The sequence below is a fragment of the Anguilla anguilla genome, chromosome 6, assembly GCF_013347855.1.
Source record: "Anguilla anguilla isolate fAngAng1 chromosome 6, fAngAng1.pri, whole genome shotgun sequence".
NCBI classification, from domain to species: Eukaryota; Metazoa; Chordata; class Actinopteri; order Anguilliformes; family Anguillidae; genus Anguilla; species Anguilla anguilla.
This window is the reverse complement of record NC_049206.1, coordinates 41,863,284-41,886,565: the sequence shown is the minus strand read 5'-3', so window position 1 is coordinate 41,886,565 and position 23,282 is coordinate 41,863,284. Positions and strand designations below refer to the sequence as shown.

The 23,282-nt window shown below is 40.2% G+C and overlaps 1 protein-coding gene across 1 annotated transcript; it reads right to left on the bottom strand.

Moving 5' to 3' along the window:
- Positions 1-18,980: 18,980 nt before the first annotated feature.
- LOC118229372 (homeobox protein SIX6-like) lies at positions 18,981-22,894 on the bottom strand. The gene is made up of 2 exons (XM_035421282.1): positions 21,234-22,894; positions 18,981-20,084 (listed from the first exon to the last, which is right to left on the bottom strand). Exons 1-2 carry the CDS (start codon positions 21,803-21,805, stop codon positions 19,919-19,921), a joined length of 738 nt encoding a protein of 245 aa, XP_035277173.1. The 5' UTR covers positions 21,806-22,894; the 3' UTR covers positions 18,981-19,918.
- Between the last annotated feature and the right edge of the window lie 388 nt (positions 22,895-23,282).

Here is a 23,282-nt window from a genome sequence, read left to right as displayed (position 1 = left end):
TATGACTCCAGTGGAATTTGTAAAGGGTGACATACCGTACGTGTTAGGCATCAACACCTCCACAGATATCATAGCCCCAACACAGCATGGGGCTATGATATCTGACAGGCAACTTATTTTATTTTATTATTATTATTATTTTATTACTTGTTTTTTCAGAGGTTTAAAGTACAGAACATATCCTCGGGATTTCCAAAACAACTGATTCTTTCTATCAAGCTATCATGCAAGTCCTCTCCAGCGTGCTTTTGGGGGTTTGTCATGGTGGTTGGATCGGTGTTGACGGATCAAAGGAATGCTCACATTTTCAATCAAACGTGAAAAGCTCCTCTTTTATACAAAAAGTGTAGCTTTGGGTCTTGGTCTTGTTTTGTTACCATGGTGTTTCTCATTCCACATCTCACTCGGTGCTCTTGGTGGGAAGCACCTGCTGGAAAATTATTTGATTGGTCAATCCTCGCAGGGTTGTTGAAACAGTCCTCATCAGCTGAGCTCATAAAACCCCACCAATGAAGGCCGTTCTAATGAGAATTTACCGACCTGCCAAAGACACATCGCTCTGGATCGAAACATAATCCTACAACGTGCTGGCAAACCATCTGTGTGTGCCTAGGAGCTAGAACTGAAAGCATAATTATAGTAGGAACCCAGAAATGTTGGCAGCACTGTTTTATTACTTGTAATTCAGTCCACCGACAACAAAAGTGATCCCTCGCTAAACCGACTAATCAGCGATCGTTAATAGCCACCCCCATCACAGTATTAAAATAATCTCAGTAATTCAACGGTTACACATTACGTGCAATTGAATCTTGACTCGCGGAGTCAAGAGTGCTCATATCAATTCGCACACATTTATCAGTTTTTTTTTTTTTCCAGCAGTCAACAACGTGTTAACAGCATGTCGGTGTTGACGAGTGACGGAATCTGATTCGTCGACCGCGCCAGTAGTGTAAAGTGAACTGAAACGTCTGGGCATCCTGCTTTAATTAGGGGACGCACGTTTTCCGAGGGCGCAGCGAGGTTAGCATATCCCCCGCCGCGGACTACAGACAAAACGCCGTCGGCAGAGCAGGGGAAGGTCGCCGGGCACCAGGACGCTTTCATGTTCTCTTGGCTTCTTTTCTTTTTTACATTACCTTACATTTGTCACTGAAAAGCGAGGGGTCTCAGATATCAGCCCAGGCAATTTGCCCAGAGGCCTGTAAAACCGGGGTGTGGGTGTGGGGTTGACCATAGACGTGGGCGACGCGGGCTTGAGTGTGGACATAAGTGAGACGGGGGGGTGCTGTTACATGGACGGACAGGCCCTGTGTGGAGCAGCGACGCAGCGAGGAGTCTGGTTTGCTCCAGCTTAGACAATGCGCCAACCTCGCGCCACTCTCCACCCCCTGCCCCCGCCAACCCCTGCCAAACCACACCCCAAACCCCAACCCCTCCCCCTCCCCCCCCCCCCCCTCCCCCAGCCAAAGCTCATATGAGGTCATCGCTTGCTTTTCCGCTGCATGCCTGCTGAACTGTAACAAAATCCTCCTCCCTCAGGGCTCTTCACAGGCCTGGGTTGTAAGGGGGGGGAGAGAGGGGGGGGGGATTGTTATCATGATCAGGTCACCATGGCAAGTCTGAGTTCCCAGCAGCCTCGAGGACAGCCATTTCATTTATGAATACTTTAAAAAAAAATTTAACTCCATTTACCCAGGTAAGTCATCTGAGAATATTCATGTGTGTCAGTAACCTGGACAATTTGAATGGGTGGGGATATAAAAGTACACTGTAAACCTGAATTATTTCCGTCTACTCAAAAGTTTTGTGGAAATTGTTAACTTCAAAAAAATTATGAAAGCATTCTTGATTGCCTTGTGTACGCAGTACTTAAAACATGTCAAAATACCTTTAACTTTTAGCATTTTTTCCACTCAAAAACTAAAGTAAACCAACTAACTTATCTTACTTAAACATAAGTTAAAACATTATTGTTACAATAAATCATTTTGCTTGAATTATGTATACATCATTCAGATCATTGTTACATAATATTCATTTATTCAAAAGGGTATTTACTTAAGCAATTCAGGGTAAGTACCTTGTTGAAGGTTACAAGGGAAGGTGTACTGTAGATTGTCATACAAGGTAAATTTATAGATTTTTATACAGTTTGTGGATATTCCCTCACATTTTCAGAAAAAAATCAGTCTGTTTCGGTCAATGGGGGTATCCATACTTAGATTTTTCAAAATATGTTGCTTTGAGTGAATTGCTGGGATACATATATGATGCCTAGAATACATACATGACGTCAGGCAATGTAAGTTTGTTAAATTAAAATAATTATGTAATGTACCACTTTTGTCATGGAGCCTATGACAATAAAAACTAGCATTGTAGCTTGGAGCACTCAATTATTTCATGGTGGGCTAACTATTTCACAGTCTTTTATTACGGTGGACTCTATTCTTATGAGTGAGTCATACTGTTCGGGTTTACACCCAGTGGAACTAACATTTGATCCTAGGGCTCTTCTATGAAAGCTGGATTTGCTGCAGCCATAATTGTATCCCCTGAATTGTAACAAGATGTTTATTGATCTTAATTGCATACTTGTAATGAACAAATGTCATATTATGCCTTTAAAAAGAGGTCACATTTTTGATAAGCGTAATTATAAGCTGAAAGGTTATATTTTCTGAAATGGAGGACACTTGGTCATTGAAACTGGATTTCGAAAAACAAATCCAAACAAATGGCAATAAGCCAAATCTGTGTTGTGTTAATATGTTTAAGAGAAAAAAACTGCAAGAGCTTAAACTTATGCTTTCAACAACCATAAATAATTAAATTCAGCATTAAATACATTAGATGCCAGCATGTAACAATATTATTCTCTGAAATCATTTATTTTATCTGTCATTGGTTCAGGGAGCAGTGCTATAACCTGTATACCATTGTAAAGGCTATCCTATTTACACTTTGATGCAGAGAACCTCATTTGGTTAGGTAAAACCGCTAGAGATAAAATAAGACTTAGTGAGTAATTTACCTTAAAGCAAGCTACTTACCTGAAAAACAAACCCCCTCTATGATGAACCCATCATGAATTTTGCCCTCACTTGGAAACCCCATAAACATTTCCACAACCTTACAACTTAGTGTTCTTCAAGCTCATTTACACAGCTTTTGAATGTTGTTAACAGCTTCCTTCTATCTGAAATTATTGTTTAGCTATTATGTTGTGTACCAAGTTGCTTTCTCTTTCCGTTTGCGCATAAAGAATTAGTGGCAGCTTAGCACATGCTTTATCGAGTTGCATAAAGGCACTGCATAGTGATAAAGGGCGCTTAGTTTTTTAAAAAATTTTTTATTGTGAAACATTTATGATTTGTTTAATAATTTTGTAAATAATTCAGATTTTTTTCACCCTATTTTGATGAGTAGGCATGTGTACCTCTACACCAGTGGGTGGAAACCCCTAGCAGGTTTTTACCACACTGGAAAGGTCTAAGGAGAGAGGTCAGCACAGTCAAATCAACTGTTATTGTTGAGAGAAGCGCTTGCTTGCATATGTGTGTGTGTGTATGTGCATCTGTGGAGGAGGACAATCCAGGTTCAGGAAGTAAAAGTCCCCCACAGTAATTTGTCCCAATCACCTGGATTCACTAATTAGTTCAGTTCTTCAGTCAGGAGGTATAACTAATTTGTGAAATCAGCCGGTAGAGTTCATGGGTGGAAGAAACACACGGCAGGACTTTTACTTCCCGACCACCGGATTTTCCACCTCTGTTTGGAGCACAGCGCAAGTATCCCATGAAACCCATGGGCTGCGTAACAATAAACATGGCGGCATACTTGTTTATCCACGACGGCTCGCTTGCCTTCCTTATCCTTTTTGTCTTTAGGCACCTGTACAGTATTTCACACCAGTCATCACGGTATCATTAACTGTCAGTCACCGCCATTTTTGTAGTTTTTGTTGTTGTTGTTGGGGGATGATGTATTGGCACTGACCCCCAGCCAGTATTGCGATGAACTCAGAAGACGCAGCCAGTCGGGCGCTTGCGGCGGATAGGGGAGGGGAGGGGGGGGTTGGGGATGGGGAGGACGACTCATGTCTTCACAGACGGGAGGAGGGAGAGGGCGGGAGAGACGCGCGAAAGGCGGCGCGGGCGCTCATGTGACCCGGGGCCTCGCGGTGACGGGCGAGGCGTCTGTCTGGAATGCGCGCAGCTCAAGGGGAAACCGATACCCCTGAAAGCGCCATCAAAGGACGGGCTCGTTCAGCGGCGGGAAAAAAAAGGACGACGGCCCCCTCAGGTTGAGACACACACCCTCCCTTGTCTTCTGCCGGGGCTGCTTTAATGCCGGATGAAACCCCCCCTGGAGTGACCCTTTTACCTGCGTCTCAATCTCTGGCACCGCAGATTGCTGGCAAAGAGCCAAAAACCCAGGCAAACAGGCCTAAACAAATGCATAGACAAGTAGCAGCACACAAAAATACACAAAAACACTTGCATTTAAGAGATGCTGCGGGAGACATGCACACGAGTACAAGAAACCACAAACACGAAAGCACAAATGACACTCTCCCAAAGGCAAAAAAAAATATGCACAAACTCACACACAATACATACGCGAAGGTAGAAACACGCAAGTGCGCATGAACTCGGACAGAAATATGTCGACTCAAAAGCAGAGGCAGATTACATGCAGACACAAATAAGCACAAATAGACATGCTCAGGCGAGAGAACGCACACTCTCTCCCCCACACAACACCTATACATTGAGAAACGCACACATAAACACACACAAACATCGGCCTGCGTAAAGGCAAAGCTGTATGCTAACGCTCTTGCTCCCAGAAGCCCCCCCCCCCCCAAATATTACCACCAGCCTTACTGAAAGGCCTCAGAGAGGACACCACTGCTATTTCCCATGAGCGCCAGGGTGTGGGGGAGGCCTGGAACGGCAGGTAGCTCTCCCATGCCTCGGGGCTCAGAGGGGGGCATTCGTCTGAGCGAAGGCTGAGTGAAGCGCTAACGTAACCTTAGCTGTTGGCCTCACCCAGCGTGCGGTGAAAAATCCCCGAATGCCCCTCAATATTTCTGGAACGGGAAATAGAAACATGACACTGGAGTGCTCATATCACCCCGCCCGCCAATGCACAGGCTCCCAGGAATCTGCACTGATTATTTACACTCCGTTGGTGAGAGGAGGAGAAAGGAGATAAGGTGGTGAGGTAAGAAAAGAGAGAAGGAGAGACAAAGAGATGGATGAGGAGAGATTGAAGAGAGGTAGGGAGGACACAGAAGGGAAGGTAAATGGGAAGAAAGATAGAGATCGGAGGTTTGAGAAATGGGGCAGAAAGAAGGAGGAGTTAAAATGTAGAAATACACATTTCTACTGGTTACTGATTTGGTAGTTATCAGGAAAGTTGTAATGATATGTCTCCCCATATTTGTACTTTTTAAATTTTATTTCATACAGTAAACATACTCAAATAGCTTAATGAATTAATTAGTAATATTGTATAACTTCATCCACATGCATTTAGCCTTTCAGAGCACCAAATACCGCAGAGAGTGTTATGAAGGTGGTGAGATACACCTGGGTTAATTGCCAATCAGCATCAGGTGTGCATTTTAGAACATGACACTGCTACAGTCTGATGTCCTGAGGGCCTCCCAGTAGAACATTTGACGGTAAGTTGGCCATGCGCTGCCCCAGGCTCAGCTCCAAATCAGTTATCTGTGCTCTGACCTCGGAGGAAGCCACGGGGTTTGGACTCATTAGCACCTGTTGTATTGGAGTCAAAGGGAGCAGCGGGGGGTTGGCAGTGTGGCTAATTGCTAGCATGTTGACAGCTGTCACCCGCCTCACCTGCTGGGATACACCAGCTGAGCCAGTGTGCAGGACCGAATGACACCGACAAAACATGCATTCCTCAACACACCCGCACATTATACGGCAAGTCTTCTGCAGTGTGCTGTAGTGCTCACTTGACCACACGGTAGTAGTCACTTCATTGGACTACAGTGCTACTTTATTGAATTGCCCAACTGACTGCTTAACAACTGTGTGTGTGTGAGTGTGTGTGTGTGAGAGAGAGAGAGAAAGAGAAAGAGAGAGAGAGAGAGAGAGAGAGAATTACGAATATACAATCACATTATTCCATTATTACAGTTTGTCATCTGATGTTTCACATGTTTCGTGCTATGAAAATTTTGTCATGCCAATAAAGCACTTTGAATTTGAATTTGAAGATGAGAGCGAGGGAGAGTGAGAGTGTGTGTGTGTGTGTGTGAGTGTGTAAGAGAGAGAGAGAGAGAGAGAGAGAGAGAGAGAGAGAGAGGCAGACAGTGTGTGGTGGTCATGTTGAGGTGTTCTGGGCTGCATCTGTGTAACTCTATCTTCGACCAAAACTAATGGAGACAGCAAGGAACAGACAGTTGTGACCTCTGGTGCCAGAGAGAGACAGTGAAGTAGTAATGAACACTGCTTCTGAACATCTGTCATCTGTGACTCTTGCCTCCAGCTGTGGTAACCATGTCAGTGCATAAAACAGCCCAGACCATCATGTGTGACACACAAATACACATAACAAAAACATTTTCTGAATTAGTTCCTGGAAAATACAATTAGCAAACATAACTTGTTTAGCCAAAATTGGACACTTTCGCTAATCACTTCAGTGAAGTAGTTACTCAGTTTAATGAATGTTTATGGTATGAACTCAATGTGTTTAAGCACCTGAGAACATTGCTCAGCACTTTCTGTACCAACTCAAGCCAGTCAGCTCTGTCACCAATTCAGCTGGTGAGATTGTCACCAGCAATAAAGACAACCCCATTCCATAACACAAGAACACAGTGCACTATTGCCACAAATGCTTAGTCTCACAGTTCAACTAAAATGTGATAGGAAAAATACCTTTAAATCATAATGTTCACAAACTGCACAATTTGTTCAGACACCTGTATCGTGTTCTCTGTAACTTCCCCCAAAGGAAACATACATGCACACCTGTCTCAGTGTCATATGATGCTCATCAAGCCCTGGGCTATTTTCTCTTCACAAAAACTCACTCACTTCCAGGGAAGACATTCCAACTTATTGTCTCTCTGCCAGAACAACTCCCTACCCTGCATGGTTGTACCATAAGGAAAGAGACTGTTTGAATGTGCACTGTTAAGCAGAAAAGTCCTGCTGTATCTCAATCCATACAAAATATGTTCAGTTTAAAGTGCAATGTCTCTCAAAGTCTCAGTATCCATGTGCCAAAGAAAATCCACATTTAAAAAAAAAACGGTGAGCACGCTGTGTTGTCTCCATTTCATTTTTAGTTATACACTACATGGCCAAAAGTATGTGGACACCTGACATCCGACATGTCATGGTTTTGGGTGGCTTGAGCATTCTGCTCTATTCCTTTCCACCCCTGCTTCTCTAATTGGAGTTTGTCACCTCGTTTGGGTTAATGGTCTGTAGGCATGCAGAATTCACTCTGCCTACAGACCACTTCCGCGCTGATTGGTTCAGAGCTCGGCAGGCGTGTTGATTGCGTTAGCTGCGGCACCTGTTTAAAGTTACTTAAGGTGTGGGTTCACAGAAAGACGGAGCTTTAGTGTCATCTACACACAAGAGCCAGTACTGGTAACCCAACAGTGCTTTTTAGCGCCTTGTACCTTATGTAAAGTTCATGTCCAAGAATTATGCCCATAGGTGTTAATAATCTCTTGCATGAAAATTATATAAGAGAGGTATCTGGTTTAGCACATCCGTGACTCCTTTAGTCAGGATTGTCACGGGGTAGAGAGTTAGGAGGAGGTCAGTTCTGCGAGTTGTGCAGTTAGTCCTCTCTCTCTCTGAGCTACGGAGGTTTTTGAGTGCAGTGCCCAGAGGTTGGGTCTGCATCAGCTCGCTCCGTTGGGCTATTGTTTATTTTATTTTCGTCCTGAGTTTTGGAGAACCTATCTACTCCTCCCCCTTGGTTCAGAGTCCTCCTTTTGAGGTTCCCTTATTTAGTTGGGATATTCCCGTGGAGTAGTAGTCATTTCTGTTCGTTTATCTTTACCCTTCCTCGATCTCGGAAGAGATTTTGTGGAGTGCTCAGTTTTTTAGTGAGATGCTTTATTAAGATCCCTGTTCGGTTGCGCTTGGTCTCCGTCTCCCAACCCTTACACAACATCCAAAATTATGGGCATTAATACGGAGTTGGTCCACCCTTAGGTGAAGGTTTATGTTATGTCAGAGTATTGCTGCAGGGATTTTCTTCCATTCAGCCAGGGTGGGCACTGATTAGGCGATTATGCCTGGCTCACATTTGGCTTTTCAAATGATGAGTTGGCCAGTGTGGGTGCATACACCTAATTTTACTAATCAACCACTAGAGTCTTTGCTAAGCACCTTGATTCATAGAATCAGGTGTGTGCAATACTCCAACTTCACATTCAAGATTTGATTACTTATTTAATTTTATACAATTCACACACGAATAGCAGTTGCATTTTTTTGTGGGTGAATGTGTAGGAGACCAATAAAACCACTCATGGGTTTATCACCATGAATGTGTCATGTCGACAATACGAATTTAGCCCAATTCTGAATTTTTCATGTCGCACAAAACAACACTAGAGAATGGTAAGAACAATAATTATATATCGTAACACTACCTTTTGGGTAAGGCAGCCGCAACTGAATTCTTCATTCAGTCCCTTGGGGGTTCTATTTCAGGAGATAAATCCTATTTGCTTCTCACCTTACTTGCGCCGTACTTCCACCTCACACTAGACACTTGATAACCTCCATGCAAACAACCCCAAGCAAACAAACCTCATGTCCGAAGGAAATGTGATGCTCCAAGACAAGATTATTATTATTATTATTATTATTATTATTATTATTATTATTAACATTTTTTATTTATAATGAACTCTGGATTCTCTAATGACTATAGCATATCTTTCCATGTCTGCCTTCATAATCCATAATGGCTACTCTTAAATGGTTTTGTGAGGTCTACCTTGCTAGTTAGGAGAACTTCTAATGCAAAAGAATTACATTTGTACTCACGCAAGATTAAATCTGAGAAGTTTAATTTATATGGTGACTGCCTCAAAGCATTGCGGCAATGCATAATGAAATGGTGAGGGAAAAATAGATCAGTTCTGAAATCTGAGCCTGACAGTAAAGGCTAATCGTAATTATTCATTATAGAATGATGCTAAATATATATTATCCATTATTCATTTAGCACTCCATCTTGTGGCTACATTAGTATAAGAGAGGGAAAACAACCACCTGCTTAGATTGTGGTTCACATTTTGTCTTTTCGTTGTCTCCCTCTAGTGGTTTATATCACAGACCGTATATTTTGCAATTGCTGGCCTTCAGCAAAACGTGGTCTGATTTTATTGTCATGCTGTTAAAATATTCTCTCAAAGGTTTGAAATGTACTGGAATATGTAAATGGTAATTTATCATACATATTAAAACTAATAAAAAATAAAATATATTAACTAAATGAAAACACCTTTGTTCGAACACAGTGTATTTACAGTTTAGTTAATGGTATAAGTTAGTGATAAACTGACTTACGTGGAGCTGCAATCGATTTTGATAATTTTGCGAAGATATTGTGAATGATATTTATCTGCATGTCATTCCAGAAAGCAGCAACCTTTGACTTACACCCAGCCTCTGTGCCCACACTGACTGTGGCTTATTAGAGAGAGGCTTTGTTATGGAAAATATGGATTCATCCTGCTTATTCTATTTTTGTTATTTTCCACCATTATTAAAACTGCAAAGAGAATAAAATATTCTCTTAAAATACAACTGTCATTACATTATGTTTTCTTCCATTCTGCTCTAAAAGAATTTACTTTAATTGACATATATGGTAGAAAGATTTTGTTGTACATTGAAAAACAAAACTTTCTGGGGGGTCTTGTGGGCCTTGGAGGCTAGGCAAATGAATATTTTGTAAAAGGCACCCCAAACAGGCCATATTGCACTATAACATTGCGAGCCTGGGAATGCTCATCCACACGTTGTCCACTTAAGTATTGTTGCAATCATTGTAAATTTGTGGCCATGTGTATATTTTGGCTGTGGTCAGCCATTTTTGCTAAATTGAAAGTATGGTCCTGCAGCCATTTTTGTTCATATCAAAATACCCTTGGCAATTTAACACAGGGACGTGTTATACATCATGTATGTCTACTTTGGTGAAAATTAGGAAAATACTGGAAGAGAAATACAAAAAAAAAGTTTTTAAATGGTAGTTAAAAATTGTGGAAAATCCACTATGGTGGACAGAATGAGTTCTATGAAATAATTTGTTCAGCTTGAGGAGGTAGACATGTGGATAAAATGTGGTGTGTGTATGTGAAACAGGGTGGCCGTAATAATGTTTTCAGTACTGCAATTTTGGAGGTGCTGCTGCAGCGCCACCTAGAGTGTCAGATGCGCGTGCCTTGCATAATAAATTGGGAGCTATACTGGAGATTCCAGCCAAGTTTTTGAACATGGGAAAGCAGTGAAAGAAGCAGATTTTGTGAGAGGCGGAAGAAGAAGAAATCCACATATGTTTTGAGGGCCAGTTCAACACACAGTGCAAATAAAATTCTTCAGTAAATCCTACCCTGTAATACAAACAAGGAAACAAACCTGGATGTGCTTCATACCAGCCTAGGCAAGCAAAGCTCTAAGAATGTTTGCGTGCTTACGGTCGGAAATATTTTCTTGGTAGATTTACACTATTGTGTTCCAACAGCATTTTTCCTAAATTTATTCAAATACACATGCTGTAGTGCAAGCCACATTATAACCTATTAATACCATGTAATAACAATACTATTAATGCAGCTTCTTTGTTGCTGCATACAATCAAAGTGAGTCTGCTGCACGAGAATAATCTAATCGTTGGGAACTGGCAAAACTCCAAGGTTCCTTACAGTTTGTTTTTCCACTCTTGTGACTTATAAACAAAGGTATAATGTTTTAATACTGTCAAATAATCAGTTAGCACTACAATCAGGGGTGTCACATTGGATGGAATGGTGGAACTGTCTATCCAGGGCTTTGGTCTACAATTTTAAGGTGGCCCACAAAGACTGCATATGCACAGGGCCTATAATTTTGGGTTACACCCCTGACTACAATTAATAACCTGATACACAGTGAGGTAAACATTTAGAAGGTTGCATGGTACTGTCCAAGGTACTGAAATGTCTTTTCTGCTTATTTAAATTCAGTGTGAAAAAATGGTCCAGATTCCTGAAGCAATTTCTAAACTATCAATTATGCCATTTATACACTACAGTTTAATACACTACTCTCAAAATTATAAGTAGGTGGTCTTTATGTTACAAAGTTCTCTTTTTTGGATTAGAGGCTTAGCTAATGGCATTTAGCATATACAGTAAGACCCTGTTGCTTTCCTCAACTCAGTCAACAGCATATATGAACGGCAGGGCTGACTATATACAGCAAAGCAACACTTGAATGTGGGCACTGTGGCAATGCATGGCCCTAATTTTGGCATTTAATTTACAAACATCAATGCACTTAGTTCTTTACTTCGGTTTAGATAAAACAAAAAAACAAAGTGCATTATAATTACATTAAATGGTTCACTTCAAACAGGCCCTACCACAGTATTTATGTTACTAGTATTATAGATTTGATGTAGTTTTACAATGCAAAAATCAACATGTGTACTGACAGGTGGAGGGAAGGAATCATAGGCGACATTTTACATAGGACTGTATCCTCCAATACAGAGGGGGAAATCTGACTTTGACAATTCTATACACATTAGATGCAAAGTAACCAATGCCTAACGCAAGTCCAAATGTGGCACAATAATATATTTCAATTTAGTTTAAAGTCTTTGTGTGTAGTGCTCAGTTTCTGAATTGTGCACATTTACAATTTGTTTTGTCAATATTTAAAGCACTGTGGCTAGTTACTGTCACCAGAGGTCGCCTTTCACCTTTAGAAGCAGTTCAAGAGCACGCCCTAGTGAGCTGAAGTAGGCACGTGTGGGTTTTGGGGGAGCGGGGGGGGTGGGGGGGTGGGTGGTTGTGGGGGAACAGCTTTTGCCCCAAGTGCCCGATGTGCCCCTTTTATTTGATATGAAAACATTTGTATTATTATATTACTGTTGCTATGATTATATTTCATTAATTCATTTTGATAAAATATATCCTGTACAATGACTGGGCGTTGCAAAATCTTTCTAGGTTGGTGTGCCCTTTTTTCTCACTTTGAGCACCTGCTCCTCAAAAGGTCTCTGCACAGCCCTGAGCTGAGGTAATTAAACTACTAAAAGGCAAATTAATCTCAAATTATGATTTGTTGAAATCCCGTCGCTAATATTCACAACAAGATTAGTACAGTAATGCAACATTAGCAAAGCTGTAATTGGCCTACATCATAAAACGTGAAGCCTTTTGGCACCACGCTTTGTGAACTGAATGCAGTCGGTAAATTCACTTGTCATTTTCATTACTTATGTCATAGTTTACTGTCTCGTCTAAACATCTTGTGCTTCCAAAATGCCTGCATCTTGTCTTTAATACAAAGCACCTTATATCCGGTTTATGACAATGAAGCTGATGGCACGAATGGGCACCGTGTATTGAACGTGAGCGTAACACCTCAATAAATAACTGAGAGGCAGCTCGTTCAGTTGAAATCTTCGCAAATTACTTCTCATTCATTCAAGAAAAACTCAGGTCAAAATTGTTTCAAAATTGTTTCTGCAGTACGGGCCAGAATGTAAATGAGCACTTTGCCGAGCGCTCACGCCCTGCATGCACAAGATTCCCTTTCCTGTGCAAGGTCGAAGTGATTAGTGGCTGGGCCCACAAAATGTCCCTGGACGGTTCCCATGAGGGAAAACTTTTTTTTATAAACACTATTACAAACACAAAAGCTGTGTTTGGAAAGTCTCCCACTCTGGGGGTAATGAGGAACGACAGACTTAGAACTCAATGATTCCAGGTGCTCTTTTTTTGATAAACGCAGAGAATTGGGTCGAGGAAGGTTTGATTAACAGTACAAGCGAGGCATTGAGACTTTTCTTTGCAGTGCGTATGCCCTCAGGAGAGTATGGTCCCCATTCAACGTTTGTCCTTAATTGTGACACGAAAATGCACGCAGCTGCATTTTCTGCTAAAAACACAGAGAGTTAAAATGGTGATTTCGGAACTCTGCAATACCGTGTTTGTGAAGAAAAAAACCTGCATGTGAAGTAGGCTACAAAAGTTGATTGAATTCAGACTGGGGAGTGTTTATTCAAGCAAGCCGATGTCATTCATTCACAAACAGTCATTAGGTTAGGAGTGATCTGTGGAAGACGGGACCCAGTGGAATGCTTGTCTAATGTGGCTTAATTGTGCAAGTGGGACCATTTCCACTGATGTCTGATTCGGAATGAGCTGTTGGGCACACAGCGGCATAGGACAGGAGGCCAACTGGTGGGGTGGAGGGAGGGGGGGTTTGGGGGGGGGGGGGGGGCGGGGTAGAACCACTTCGGGAGAGAAGTAATTAATTATGGTGGGGACCGAGCACTTAAAGACCCCAAAGTTTTCTCGCTCTCATTCAGGGACTTCCCAATTTTTTTATTGCAGGACGAAAAGATTGTGAAGTGGCCACTTCAACACGCAATTAACATTCAAAAAGTAGCAAAAAAATAAGGCTACTAGGGCCTTTGCTGGGAGCATGCAAAGCCTATTAAACAAGACATACTGCCTACTACTAATACTGCCATTATTATTATTATTATTATTATTATTATTATTATTATTATTATTATAGCGCTACACCACATTCTTAAGGGGGGGTCATGCACCCCCAATGGTGGAAAAATACCCCCAATACCACTACCCCCCCACCCCCCCACGCCCGCACACACACACACACACACTACTCATTATAGGCTAATTCTGTGTTAAAAATATTTATCTTTCGAGCGGGGTCAATAGATGTGTCTTCTGTAGTATCGTACTCCCATCCAACAGATAGCGCTGTGGCACAGTGGGTATTGGTTTCCCCTCTAGACTCAGCTAAGGTCAGCGTTTATGACTCGTGGGAGAGTAGCAAGGCGGAAACCACTGCTAACCAAGAGAAACATTAATGCTCGTCTCACAAAAAAAGCACCATGATGATCCCCAAGCCTTTTGGGATGTTCTATGGATAGATGAGTCAAAAGAGGTACATTTTGGATGACACAAGTCCATTATGTCTGGCATAAAGCAAATATAACATTTCACAATAAGAACACCATAACAACAGTCAAAACATGGTGGAAGTACTGTGATGGTGTGGGGATGCTTTGCTACTTTGGGAGCTGAATGATTTGCCACTACTGAAGGAACCATGAATTCTGCTCTGTACCAGAAAATTATTTTGGAGAATGTCTGGTCTCTGTCAATGAGCTGAAGCTGAAGCATAATTTGGTTATGCAGCAAGACAATGTTCCAAAACACAAAAGCAATTCCACATCTGAATGGCTGAAAAGTAACAAAATTTAATTTTTGGAGTACCCTAGTCAAGTCCTGACTTCAAACCAATAGAGATGCTGTGAAAGGACCTGCTTCAAGCAGTTCATGCTTGAAAAGCAATTTGTCTGATTTAAAGCAGAGTGTGCTAAAAGTTCACCACAGCAATGCGAAAGACTGACATCAAATTATAGGAAGCATTTGGTTGCAGTTGTTGCTGCTAAAGGTGGTGCAACCGGTTGTTAAGTTTAAGGGGGCAATTACTTTTTCACTTGGGTGATCTGGGTTTTTGATCACTTTTTTCATTACATAAATGAAACAATAATTTTAAAATATGTTTTGTATGTACTCAGGTTCCTTTTGTCTAAAATTACATTTTGTCTAACGATCTGAAACCATTCAATGTGACAAATATGCAATAATAGAGAAAATCAGGAAGGGGGCAAATGCATTTCCAGGTACTGTAGGCCTATGTATAATTATTTTTAAATGATAAAAAAGACAAACATAGCCTTAACGAAAAAGGGTGTAGCCTAAATTCGGCGTTTTCTAAGCACGTGTTAAAAAATATCCAAAAAACACAGCCGCCGCCAGCAAAGTTTCTGGCCAATGGGAATCATTCGGTAAGGCAGCAGAAGGTCTCTTGCAGTGCTTAGGTACGTGTGAATCTTGCTTTTCGAAAGTTGATGGACGATGGTGCACTGTAGCGTTTCCTCAGTTTTGCTCATTAGCCTTCTGATGTTCAGTTGTGACCCGTCCTACACAAAAAATGCCCAGTGCTAATTAATTTATATCAGAATAGCCTACCAATGAGACCAATAGGGACCACATGCAGCAACTCTGTAAGAGTTGATTTAACACTGGACATTTTACTGCCTATAATGTTTTGCTCGAGGTTTGGATGCTGGATTCGGAATTAAGCGTTCTGAAAAGTGCTATATAAATGCAATGATTCCGTCATTCATTCATAATAAAAATGCAAAATGAATTTGTTATTTTATGCATGACTAAAATGCGGTAAACGGCTTGGTCAAATTAGAAGCGCTTAAGAACACTGGAAACATCGTTTTTAAAAATTAAAATAAAAAAATCCTAAATATATTCTGACCAACAAAGGTGCAGTAGACAAGGTGACTCCTGGTTTCAGTCATTGCTGATTTTTAAAATGCTCCACAGTTTTGAATGTATGTAGCAACATTGTAGCTGGGGGAAAAAACGCGATGGATGGACTGTCATGGATCGACTTTTCAAAATATTAACCAATATTGAGCCAACCGACATTATTTTACGCGGCTACACACAACGCCGGGGTCTAATCAAGTCGCAAGAACTAACTAACTAACTAACTAACTAACTAACAAATAAATAAATAAATAAATAAATAAATAAATAAATAAATAAATAAATAGATAAATAAATAAATAAATAAATAAATAAATATTTTAGGTAAGCCTAGACATAATCCGCATATCCACACAGCTTTGGTATTGAATTTGCATTATTGTCTACGCTATTGGGATGCTTTTTGACCTTACCGATTGAAGAATCAGTTATAGTATTACACAATGCTTTATATATTTCTATATAGTTCCAGGTAGACACAATGCACATCGGCCAACACAGACCTTTGTACATACAACTAAATTAAATCCCTTTTCAGCTATTATAGTTTCTATAACATTATTCTATAAAGAAGTCCAAAGTCTGTCATGGATAAGCCTTAGAAAAAAGAAAAAAAAAACACTTGGATATGGTATGAAAAGAAACTCTCATTTGACAGGCTTAAAGTTGCGGATAGAAAAACAGTATTGAAGTGAAAGAAATTAGGGTAACACGCGATCTAGCAATTATTTTATTGTAATGTGTTCGAAAAGATTATCACACAAGTATAACCAGTAAGGGGGGCTTATATAGGCCTAGGTCTAGACTGTCAGGAATTGTTCAATAGCCTTGCATAGCTATTTTCAGATTTCAGAAACTATTTTTCTGTGTTATTTCCAGAAATGTTAGCAACTGATCAGCATGTAACATGATGTCAAATATCATCAAATGATTATCTTTCTTTGGAAAATCACAACTCTGACCTAGTTATTTTCAAAACATTCGCCAATCATCATTCGGTTAGGAAATGCCAAACTCAAAGTCATACGTCGTAGTAATGTTCTAAAGTGAATGCACATGCTGGAGTTGGCTTGTAATGCTGAAAAGGGACTGTGCGTGATGTTAAAAAAAAAAAAAAACTCATGCTTCCGACCACCATCACCAGCACCATCAAAATGTTCTAAAATCAGTTGTTCAGTCCAGATATTTAAGTAGAACATCATGAGAGGTATGTAAGCAACAAAACGGTTTTTTATCACTGAAAATCATAAAAATGAATGTTGCATCGTTTAGTTTTGTAGCAACAGGCATCTTAGAGGTGAATGTGCAAATGAAATAGCACTGAATATACACATGCATGGATGGCGGATCACAAAATGAATATAAGCACAATATTAGCTCTATTTTAAGTCATTCGATATTGCAGTCCGCCTGATATCCCAACCTTCGCCGCAAATAAATAAATAAATAAAATACATTTTTGTTACAAACTGTGTGCTTTTAGTACTTACAGTCTTTCAACGGAAAAGTCTTTCATGAAAAAATACGTATTAGCAGCCTACCTAAACAAAACGCTAGGGACTCTCCTTTTGTTCAAAAGGGGACTTGAGACCCCATCATTACTGCTCATTACCGCTGACTAGCTTGACAACCTCACTGACTGCAAAAAAAAAAAAAAAAAAAAGGGGGAAAAGCTTTTCACTTATCCTTTTCTGGCTTGCCCTCACTCAAGCTGCTTTCCGTCCTCGAGCTGAATAGAACACCAAGTCTTTTTAAAACTGACTTCCTCTTCCTATTTAACACAGAAAAAATATTTTGGATTTAGAGTTGTTTGCGATTGAAACACACCAATAACACAGCTTACAATTAATTACAAACACCACCTGTCAAATAATCACCAAACGAGAAGGCAGTCTTTAAAAAGTTGTATATTCCATATTTGCATGACCTATAATCATTAAATCTTGTGCATGCATCTCTCTCTCTCTCTCTCTCTCTCTCTCTCTCTCTCTCACACACACACAGTAACAGCAACAACAACAACAACAACAATAATAATAATAATAATAATAATAATAATAATAATAATAATAATAATAATGAATATAGCATTTTTGTTATTTTATTTAAAAATGTAATTATTTACACTTTTACTTTTACCAGATTTTCCATATTATTAACAGTTAGCTTACTATGTGATATGTTTTTATATGCATGCGTTACCTTTATGTATGTTGGGCCCGTGCTGGCAGGCGCAAATAGCCTATATAGTTTTTAATTACAGCAGCAGACATTCAGGATACATAAACAATGAAATGTGCAGTGTTAATGCAACTCTGCATTGCAAAATTCTCAGTTGAAATCAATTGTGTGCACTTTTAACTTCAATAGAATAGGCTACACTTTGTCCCCACTGGAAGTTAGACTTGATTTAACATGGTTAAAAGTGATATAACACCCAATCTTTTTTTCATAAAGTTTATATTAGTCCAATGAGGATTATATGTACAGTACAGAAACAGATTTTTTTCAAAGAACAATTTCGCTAACACGTAAATGGACTGCATTTATATAGCGCTTTTATCCAAAGCGCTTTACAATTGATGCCTCTCATTCACGTACAAAATGTAATAGGCTACATAAATTGTTTTCAAAATAGATGACGAACAAAACAGACATTGCACATGTTCTGGTCTGTAGGCCAAACACCATGAATGGCAAAAACATATTTCTGAAGTAGAAAAGCCAAATGGCCTTCGCATGCGTAAGGATGATTAAAAAGGTAATTCGAACCCATTACTGGTATGCAACTATCTGATATTTCAGTTTGGTTACTGCTTGAAATCACTGTTGATGATGCTTTGGATGCAATGTCTTTACTCTTCAGGTTTTTCATTTTATATAGCTGTACTCCCCCAAACGAATAACGCGGGACTACATGTACTCACCATAAAATTGCACAGCTCAAGTTACTTAAAGGTTCATCCGGGGTAACTGCATCCCTCTGTCAAGAAAGGTATCAAGACTCAATTATTTTTATGGTGGTCGCGAGGACCAACTGTTTGTGACTCGTCCTTTTTCTGACCCTAAGCTGTCAAAATGGATTACAGAACGCGGACCAAGCCAATTAGAAGGCACAATAAACGTGTCGCCTCTGTGTCAAGTCACATTAAACAAGTAACACAATTTTCGCACTCGTGCGTTTTGGGAAAGAACAATACATTTTTTTAATTTTTTTTTAAAACTAGCTACTTTATTTATAGGCCATGGAACGTTTTGACGACTGAAAACGTTCAAATGAATCCTGTATCAAGCATAGGCTAACACAAATAAAGAGAAAAAAGGTATTTGCCAAACATAATTGAATTCCTGAAGGTTATATTTTTTGATTTGTTTATGTCATGATGAAAATCATAAATATTTTGAACAATGACGCTTTAAAATTTATTTTACTGTCTGATCTATATTCAAACATAATTCTTTGACTTTAGGCTATCTTTAACCATATCTCCACTACCACAAACCTGTAACATTTTGACTATACCGCAGGCCCACATTAACCCGACTTCGATAGATTTCTAAAAATGATAAGTCATATCACATAATAGTAATAATAATAATAATAATAATAATAATAATAATAATAATAATAATAATAATAATGTATTCACTGCTCATCGCTATTGTAATAAAATGCCATCTTCATTCATTTGATGGACACATTATTTCTTTATTTTACATTTTTAATGAAATAGTCCTATATATGTCCACCACCACTCAGAGACACATGTATTCTACACGTTTCAACTCTGCACAATGAACAGCTAAATAAATCATTCAAATAAGCGAATAAACATCCATAAAAAAGACTGAATAAAAATGAGAGCAGAACTTGAAATAGCCTTGAGACTTGACGTGCAGATGCTCGCACTGTGTTGTCTTGTCGATTGTTTTGCAGTGCAATTTGAGGCTCCTTTAAAAAAGGGGAGCTGTTGTTCTTTTCAAAATGTCTGTCAGTTTAATTTTATTTCAGGTGACCGTTTTTCTTTTTTTTCTTTTTTTCGTGTTTTAAAACGGGCGTCTATAGAAAAGCTACCATCGATTTTAAAAAATGTAAATGGAAAATATATACATTGTTAAGACATGGCATTTCGGATGAAGCCTGACGATTTGGCAGCCTTTGGGTTAAACTGTCCTCATTCCTTAAGGCAGGCACTGTTGTTCCATCTTGCGGTTTATAGCTATCAGTTCACTTCCTAACGTATGGATTTTCTCTTTTATATCCGGTCTCACGCTGGCTGGTCGGGCGCGCAATTAGATGTCACATTCGCTGTCGCTGGAAGTCAAGGAGACGGCCGAGGGGGCGGCTTTCCTGGTAAGACTGGTCTCGGGACTTGATGCAGTGCCGAGTCGATCCAGAGTGCCGTCATCTTCCGCTATAGACCGAACTGAGCCGTGGGATAGGACTTGCTGCTGTAGCCTTGGCAAAAGATGAAAAGGTCAAGTCAGCATAATCACACGCGTTAATGCGTAGGCTGTGATTTATTTTAAACCGCACTCTGAAATACGCTGTTGATGCTAAAATGAAATTCTGTGTGTGGGTTACTGTAACCTGTCACTCGCAACCTAAAGAGCAAATACATAATATAATGCTTTGAAATTGCGAAACACAGACACGTATACGTTGAATTACAGTTGTGTTTAAGAAAATGCCTCGGAAGAACAAACATGGCTGGATCTGGTCAACGTTCAGAAATGTCAGCTATCCTGTTGTGAATGTACACGTGCAGAGTTCGATAATTACAATAATTTAGTTGTTATATGAAAGAATGAAGCATGAAAGATGATTATGCCATTTATTTGCGTCACTTCGCTGTAGAAGAAATTTAATTTTGCTGTTATTGACAGATTCATGGTCAATTCCGATGGAGAGCTGAAAGATGCTCTTAATTGACAATATTTAGCCTAACGACTGAACTGGCCTGATGAGAACTTGCTAAACATTCGCTCTGCAGACTGCGCGTAAAACAAACATACTGTTTAACCTAGGAGATTCACATTAATTCGGAAGTCATGGATCAAATCCTGACACAAAAAGTATAACTGCTCTTTAATAAATGGAAAACTGCATTTTAACACAGATTTTTACTATGTCGAAATTCTAAATGTTGCCTTGCCATTTTCCCCGAAATACTGTACAAATAACGTTCGGCCTTACCACTGGTCACACTGCGCATTATAATTACACTTGAGATGTCCATAGATGTGTCCATATTTAAGATATATATATAGGCTAAGATATATCATTTTCAAATCTTTTCAACTTAAAACATTTTCAAATGAAGCAGCATATCGTGTAAAACCTTACATATATTTTACACATTCCATGCTTATAAATCAGTGTAGGTTTGTCCTTTTAAATTTAAAACTTCATTGTGCTTTTTTCTTGTAGCAGGGTTCAGAAATTCTTTTATGAGCAAGTGGGAAACCAGGTGCGCAAATACAGTTTACAATCGTTTACTTGCTCATATGAAGATTAAATTCTCGCCACATAATACGAAATTTTCTGTGAAATATAAAATGTGATTGCACATAAACAAATACCTAGGGATGCGAACACGTAGCCTACCTGTTTTTCGCGGCTGCAGCTCTGTCCCTTTGTCTGCGGTTTTTGAACCAGTTCCCTACTTGTGTGGGAGTCAGTCCGGTAGCCTGAGCAAGCTCCCTCTTTTTGCTCGGGTTTGGATAGGGATCCTGAAGGTACCATTCTCTGAGCAAATGTCGGATTCTCTCCTTGAAGCAATGAGTCTTTTGTTCGCCATCCCAAATCGTCCGGGGCAGAGGGAACTTCTTCCTCACCCTGTATTTATCCACCGGTCCTAGCGGGCGGCCCCTCAACTTCTCCGCCTCCTGGTAGTGCGACTCCAGCCAAAGGGCCTGCAGTTTTGAATGAGACTCTTTGGTAAATTTGTGGCTTTCCAAGATGTGGTAGAGCTCGCGAAAATTTCCAGTGTGGAAGGCCACGATGGCTCGCGCTCGCAGGACCGACTCATTCTTGTTGAGCACATCGCAGGCAGCCGGAGCTACGGGCAGCGACCAGAGGAAGCGACCGAGCCTTTCAACGTCCCCGCTCTCCTCTAAAGTCTCGCAAACCCCTGCTACCTGCTGGGGGCTAAAATTCAAGATTGGCAGCTGAAACATGGAGGCTTCTCTTTTCCCCCGCGGTCTCTTCTGCTCACACGCACTCCCGCTCCTTCGCTCAAGCGATGCCTCTCGGATCCAAACAAAAATGCAATCCCACAGTCAAAAAATCAACCGTCAAAAATACAAGGGAAGGGGATGCCCTCTGGCTGACTATGGCAGCCTCGATCAGTGAATTTGGGGGGTTCGACAGTAGGAAAATATAAAACTAGAACCGTGATGATTTTGAAGGGAAAAAGACATTCAACCCACTGCTGATTTTCTATTGGACTTGGCAGATCGGTTGCGTAGTTTGTACGGATGCCTGTCAGTCACTGTCAAGTTTGCCAATCACGTGGAAAGGGCGAAAACAGACTTCAGGACCTCCCCGAGCTCGAAAGCGCCTTTAAATTCTCTATATTACGAGCTTTGCTTTTATTTGTCTTCAAACATTAAGCTCCATTGGATGTTTACCCCTTCATGCGCCTGCGTCTCTGTCGGCTGCTGTTGGTAGCCGATATTCCACCAAAAAGGATAACCATATAAACAAGAGTGGGTTTAAGAAAATACGTTCAAATGACCAGGCTGGCTTCTGTTCGTTTAGTCTTTGAGAAAAGGCATAACCATTTCAGTTTGCATCTCGACATAATGTATTCTGGATGAATAGTGGGATATTAATCCGGGAAAATTCAACATCATGAACCAACTTGATTTAATCACAAATTATGACAACGTTGCTCTGAAGCGAATTAAACCGGCAAATAAAATACTATAATCTGGAAATTAATGCGGCATGTATTGGAATACAATTTGATGTTTAAAAAGCGACGATTATTCGCGTATACTTTAACTAGGCTACGCGAGTTTTGGAATCGTCGCTAATTCTAGCGTGGCATGTTAATGGTCGGTCGCGGCAAGTTAAACGTGCATCGTAGTATGAAACATCATAACATAAAGTACAACGAGAAGAATCACCCAGTTTCGCTCGAGGATTACAACGCGTACGAGCCAGTCAAACATACATAAAATGAGCCGTATCTGCACCGTGCACAATTATTTAGATTAGCATTGAACTCGCAGCGTATTGTGTCTGCGGATTTAAAATTCTTCGTGCCTCACCGTGCGCGCGCGTGGGCGTAGTCTTTTCGCAACGTTATAATTATTTTCCACATCACAAGTAGGCTAATTCCAAGTATAATGCCTGAACTATGCTTAAACCTCTTAACTGTTTTTATTTATTCGTACAATTCTCTGGGTATAATCCATAATTTATATATTGAAAAGTAATAATTTATTTAGGATGAGTGCTGAGTGTGGTGCGGCAGGCTGTTCGGGTTTAGTATCAGATACACTTCGCTTTGTGTGCATGCTGATTTGGTAAATAAGAAGGCGGATGGATGGCGCAGATGGTTTGAAGTGTCGGGTCAGATTATTTCATGGCTGGGTACAGTGGAAAGTTCATTCTGACGGAAAGCCCTGATATTATTTTCACAGATCC